Below are 5,754 nucleotides of genomic sequence, written 5' to 3'. Positions count from 1 at the left end.
ATATATATTATAATTATAATTATAAAATAATTATAATTACAGTACTATAGTGAGTAGAAAAACAATTTATAATGTAACATAATAGAATCTAAATATTTAATATAATATTTTAGATGTTTATAATATTCATTTTTCAATGTATAAATTGAGTCTTTAACCAAAAATACACATAGCTGCCTTTACATGCTTTTAACAAACATAAGAAAGCATAATATAATGTTATTCTCATGGATCTTGTTAACTCTTCATTGTCTTTCAAATATCCTATGCCACAAGCCTCAAACACTTAGGAAAATACTGGTTCTTCCGCAGAGGCACTTACTGAATTGTAGCAGCCAGGTCACTTGTAAGCAAAGCTTACTGATAAAAACCTCTAAACTGGTATGTTTATGAATGTGGGTGTGCCATCTGAGACTACATTTAAAGGGATAGTTCACCCAAAAATGAAAATTCTGTCATTAATTACTCAGAGTCATGTTGTTCCAAACCCGTAAGACCTTCGTCCATCTTCGGAACACAATTTAAGATATTTTTGATGAAATCCGAGAGCTCTCTGACCCTCCATAGACCGCAAGGGTCCTACCATGATCAAGGCACAGAAAGGTAGTAAGGACATCGTTAAAATGGTCCATGTGACATCAGTGGTTCAACCGTAATTTTACCAAGCTACGAGAACAAAAATAACGACTTTATTTAACAAATCTTCTTGTCATGTATCACGACGCATGCATTGTTCACATGAAGAAAAAGCATGGCGCTCTCCAAAATGGTGCATAAAAAGTATTCTCGTAGCTTCATAAAATTACGGTTGAACCACTGATTTCACATGAACTACTTTAACGATGTCCTAAGTATGTTTCTGTGTGTTGACCGCGGTAGGACCCTTGCTGTCCATGGAGGGTCAGGGAGCTCTCGGATTTCATCAACAAATCTTAATTTGTGTTCCGGAGATGAACGAAGGTCTTACAGGTTTGAAACGACATGAGGGTTAGTAATTAATGACAGAATTTTCATTTTTGGGTGAACTATCCCTTTAAACCACACAAGATCTTCTTACCATATCATTCTGAAAAGTTACAGTCTTGCTTCTGTGGCGATGCAAATGAAGAGGTTGATCATGCTGCCCCAACAGCATCTCATCTTCCACTTCAACATCCTGCTCGTTCTCCTCTCCTCCAGCATTTGTACTTTCAGTATAATCCTTCTGATCTTTCCAAGTGTGTGATTCAGGTTTCTGTATATAACAAAACGCGAAGATATTAATACTACAACACTGAACGTTCAGGTCTCAAAAATGACCCAAATGCATCATGCATGACTCACTTCTCTAGCTGTGGATCTTTTCCATCTCCCACCAGGAAGCTGTGAGAGTTCATCACCCTCTTGCACTGTCTGACGAGCAGCTAGTCTGTGTCTCACCTGCTTCCTGACTTTACTGACCTGGACAAGTGTAAAGAAACTCACCCTTACATCTCTATTCTGCCAAATCACACAAGCAAAATGATCCACATAGATGTATAAGGCTCTGTAAACACCCGTACATTATGTGTATGGTGATGTGAAGAAACAGCCTCCGTCCACAGAGCGCTGACACAGCGAGAGCTAGGACTGCAGATTGCTCGCTCCCCATGTGTCCAGGAAGGGAATAAATTGATGGTTTGTTGCGATACTTTGCTGTCACATTCAACCTGAAGATAGTGTTCACATGAATAATTTTATGAGTGTGGGTATTTGAGAATTTGTTAGGACACATTTGGAATTTTCACTACCATATATAGTTGCAAGTAAAGCAAAGCCAGGTTTTTTTTAAAGAATAAGGTGTCATGAGGTGATTTCTTACTGTCTCATATGATTTCAGTAGCTGCTGTTGTTTGCGCAGACGGGCCTGCTGCGATACACGTTCACGGACTGCATCCTGAAATCGGCACAGACTCTCCTCTTTCTCTCGTCTGGTCTCCTCTAGAAGCTCTTCTGTGAGCAAAGCCCGGACCTTTCACGCACACAGGGATACATTTACAGGACATGTGTGGCTGTGAATCCTTTAGCCGTCTGCATCAGATACCCACTAGTAGGAGCTTTCCATAAATCTTCTTCAGTCTCAAGAGGTAATTTTATATGAGTCTATTTATTTGGATTTGCAATTTGTGTAAACCTAATTTGAGATTATGCCTAAAAACGGTGTTTCCAAAAATATCATAAAAACACATCTCCAAAGTGCTTCAAGAAACCTACCTGCAAAGCTACCTGAAAAATTATGCGCAAGTGCACCTAGGGCAAAAGCTGCTTTAAACGCAAAGGATGGTCTCACCAAATGTTGATTTAATTTAGTCAAAAGAAGTTAATTGATAAAGAAAATCTATTCATGACATTATTTTTGACAGCATCCTCATTTTACAGCATTTTTACACAAGTGCCTAAAACTTTTAACAGTACTGTAGCTTTGCAGGTAGATTTCTTGAAGTGTCTTGGAGACGTTGCCACAGTTCTTCTGGACTGAGTCTGTGTCAGTTTGTTCTGTTTCTTCATGTCATCATATATATATATATTTTTTATTTATTTATTTATTTATTTTATTTTATTATTATTATTTTTTTATTTAGTCATTTAGCAGACGCTTTTATCCAAAGCGACTTACAAATGAGGACAACAGGCTATATATATATATATATATATATATATATATATATATATATATGAAAAAATAATAAGTAATGACCAGTGGTATTTTAGTATCACTGATATACTAATACTGTTTTTATTAGGATTTTTAAAATCATTTTTATTTTTCCATTTTCATCTTTTAAAGTATTTTTGTTTTGTTTTTTATTTGTATTATTTTTATTGTTATTATTCATTTTTTTTTTAAATGTCTATAGTTTTTTATTTATGTATTTTTTCAGTTTTAGTTTTAATACTTCAACTTTAATGCAAAATATAAATGTTAACCAAACTAGGTGTAATTAAAAGCTTTTTTTTTAAGTTTTAATGTTTAAGTTTTTAAAGTGTTTAAAATGATTTTATTACAATTGTTTATTTTATTTCAAGTTTTAGCTAATGATAATAATAACTCAGATAACGGCAAAGTAAACAGAGTTCTTTTAACCAAAATTGAGATTTTACTCAGTAGCAGCTAATAAGCTAGTTTGGGCCCAAATGTTGGATTGTGATTACTGTTACATGTTTTTTTTCTTTTCCCATAAATTTCCCTTCCATTGTTGGACAGACCAAAATCATCCGGGTATGGATACACTTAATGAGACACCAACATGTACCATAATAGTGGAACGTGCCAGTCAAGGAAGCTTGTGTTCAACAACATCTCTACATCTCTCATGTTATCACATCATATCATATCAGTGTAAGTTCTTACCGCGGGATGCTCCTGACTCTCATCGGCGCTCTCCACCCAAACACCCACAGGCGCCACAGCCGGGTTCCTCTCTGCCAACACTCTCAAATCTTTGGCCTTTCTCCTGCTTCCAAAGGTTACCCTTTTGTATTCTTTTAAGAGCTTCTTTTGTGTTATCGAAGAGCAAACCCTTTCTTTAGCTGTTTTTGCCTGATTCATTTTCGCGTAAAACCTGGTAGATATGAATGGGTAACTTAACGTACAACTATCATTTATGGCATTTTTGGGAGTCACTGAAGTTCAGACCTTATTACCAAGCAAGACACCGATCCTTCGCTTCGAGCAAAAACCAAACTTCTTTATAGGAGTCTTTTTACAGTACAGCGGTTCATAATATTGTTACTGTCCTCATACAAATAGCGTTAATATTTCCATTGTTGTAACTGTCAGAATTAAAGCTCCGTTGTCAATGACGCTAACAGAATCACAACATTTTAGACACGCCCATGTATGGTTCTATTGGCTACAGCTTGTACAGGTAAGCTCTTATTCGTCGAAAGTAACGCCATTCAAACCTTGTTGCGATTAGGTCACGCCCGATGTGCTCCTAAATGAAAGTTCGATGGGAAAAAGAAAACCTGCTCGTTTTAGTTCCACAGTGACCAAAATTAAATATGGTGGTTTTACACAGAATTCCATATCCTTCAAATTCTTATAAATCTGATTTATATTGTGTATCAGTTTTAAACGGGGCTGTGTTACTATTATTATTATAAAAAATAACTTGAAACGTCGTGTTATCATTTTAAATGGCCACTGTTGTTAACACTGTAATGTTCCTGCTTATGGAAGCTCGTTTCCATCAAGGAATAAAATAAAAAACCGAAAACGTCTCATAATTGGGACTTTTTTTGCGAGGTTATAACGAATGAGATTTAAACTCAGAATTGTGAGGCAAACAAACAAACAAACTCCCGAGTTGTAAGATAAAAAGTCACAATTACTTTTTTTTAAAATAAATTTTATTTGTAATTATTTTTTTTACTCTTCCATGCCTACTTATGCTAGTATTTTATATTTTTTGTTCATGCTTGAAACAATTTTGGAGGAATTGTTTTTCCACAGGGTAATCTGTTAGCATTCCCTGCACTCATTTGGGTTTCTGTCTCCAACTCATACATTTATGCATGGGTATGAATCAACACAAGAACAGCCTGCTCCCTTTACAATGCCTGTTCTCAACGGCCGTGCCCTTGCATAACAAGGAGCCTACTGTGTCCTTTGTGTGAATCAGCATGCACATTGTCTCTCCCTTTTCAGGAACAGTATGAACTTCAGTGAGAAAGATTACATAATGCTCAGATTATGAGCAGAAGAAACACTGGACAAAATAACAACAAATGTGTGAAAGATTGCACTCAGGTCTTTCTCAATCTTCTATTTAACATCTTTATTACAGATCAACTCTACTTGTCATTTACATTCACCAAAATAAAAACAGGAAATGGAAAAAACTAGAAAAGGAAAGACAAACATTCACTGTTGGCTTGACAAAGTCTCTTGAAGTGTACAACAGGGTTGTTTCATATCAAATTTGGGTCAAATATGGACTAATGGTTAATGGTTATATGGTTAATTAAAAAAAAAAAAAAAATTATCCAAAACTTGGGTCAATCCATATTTGACCCAAAGTTGGGTTGAAACAACCCAGCCATTTTTAGAGTGTAGTTTGAATACATGGGTAGTTCAAACACATATAGACCTAGTTAGGTGGTTGCTAGGGTGTTGCTACAGCACTGCTTGGGGGTTTTGCCTGGTTGCTAGAGCATTGCTATGGTGTTATGGTGTTCTGGGTGCTAAGTTATTTGAACAGTTTCTAGGGCAGGCCTTTAAAAAAAATGTAAATGTACTGACATATAGAGTCAATATAAAAATACAGAGTCAATAATAGAAACTCCATATGGTAACATGTATACACACACACACACACACACACACACACACATATATATATATATATATATATATATATAAACACACACACACACACACACACACATATATATATGTCAGACTCTATATGTCAGTACATTTACATGCATAAACATAAAAAAAAATGTTGGTTAGAGTGTACTGAATGGTTGTTACGCAAATACAGTAGAATATTCTACTAAATGGTTGCTATGGTATTCAGAAGTTTTTTTCCCCAAAAAAGGTTATACTGGTTGAACAATATATATATATATATATATAAAGTTAAAAATATTCCTAATATGTTGACATTTTTGTTGAAAATAGCCTGCTTTTATTTGTTGAGACATGCCTTCACTTTCATAGACCCGTAAGAGTTGTTTGAGATGTCTGAGTCATGATGCGCGAAAGGCATGTTTGCTAAAGCTGTTTGA

The 5,754-nt window shown here is 35.3% G+C and overlaps 1 protein-coding gene across 1 annotated transcript in view; it reads right to left on the bottom strand.

Annotated features, from left to right (window-relative positions):
- ccdc15 (coiled-coil domain containing 15) overlaps positions 1–3,826 on the bottom strand; it is an 11,326-nt gene extending 7,500 nt beyond the window's left edge. Inside the window, exons 1-5 of the mRNA XM_016490552.1 lie at positions 3,371–3,826; positions 1,841–1,990; positions 1,542–1,688; positions 1,324–1,440; positions 1,058–1,234 (exon numbers count right to left, since the gene is read on the bottom strand). Coding sequence (XP_016346038.1) covers positions 1,058–1,234; positions 1,324–1,440; positions 1,542–1,688; positions 1,841–1,990; positions 3,371–3,568 — 789 coding nt within the window. The 5' untranslated portion in view covers positions 3,569–3,826. The remainder of the gene's footprint in view (positions 1–1,057; positions 1,235–1,323; positions 1,441–1,541; positions 1,689–1,840; positions 1,991–3,370) is intronic.
- Positions 3,827–5,754: the final 1,928 nt, after the last annotated feature.

This window comes from Sinocyclocheilus anshuiensis, unplaced genomic scaffold, assembly GCF_001515605.1.
Source record: "Sinocyclocheilus anshuiensis isolate Anshui unplaced genomic scaffold, SAMN03320099.WGS_v1.1 scaffold246, whole genome shotgun sequence".
Taxonomy (NCBI): domain Eukaryota; kingdom Metazoa; phylum Chordata; class Actinopteri; order Cypriniformes; family Cyprinidae; genus Sinocyclocheilus; species Sinocyclocheilus anshuiensis.
The sequence above is the reverse complement of the archived record's forward strand: the minus strand, read 5'-3'. Positions and strand labels throughout refer to the sequence as shown.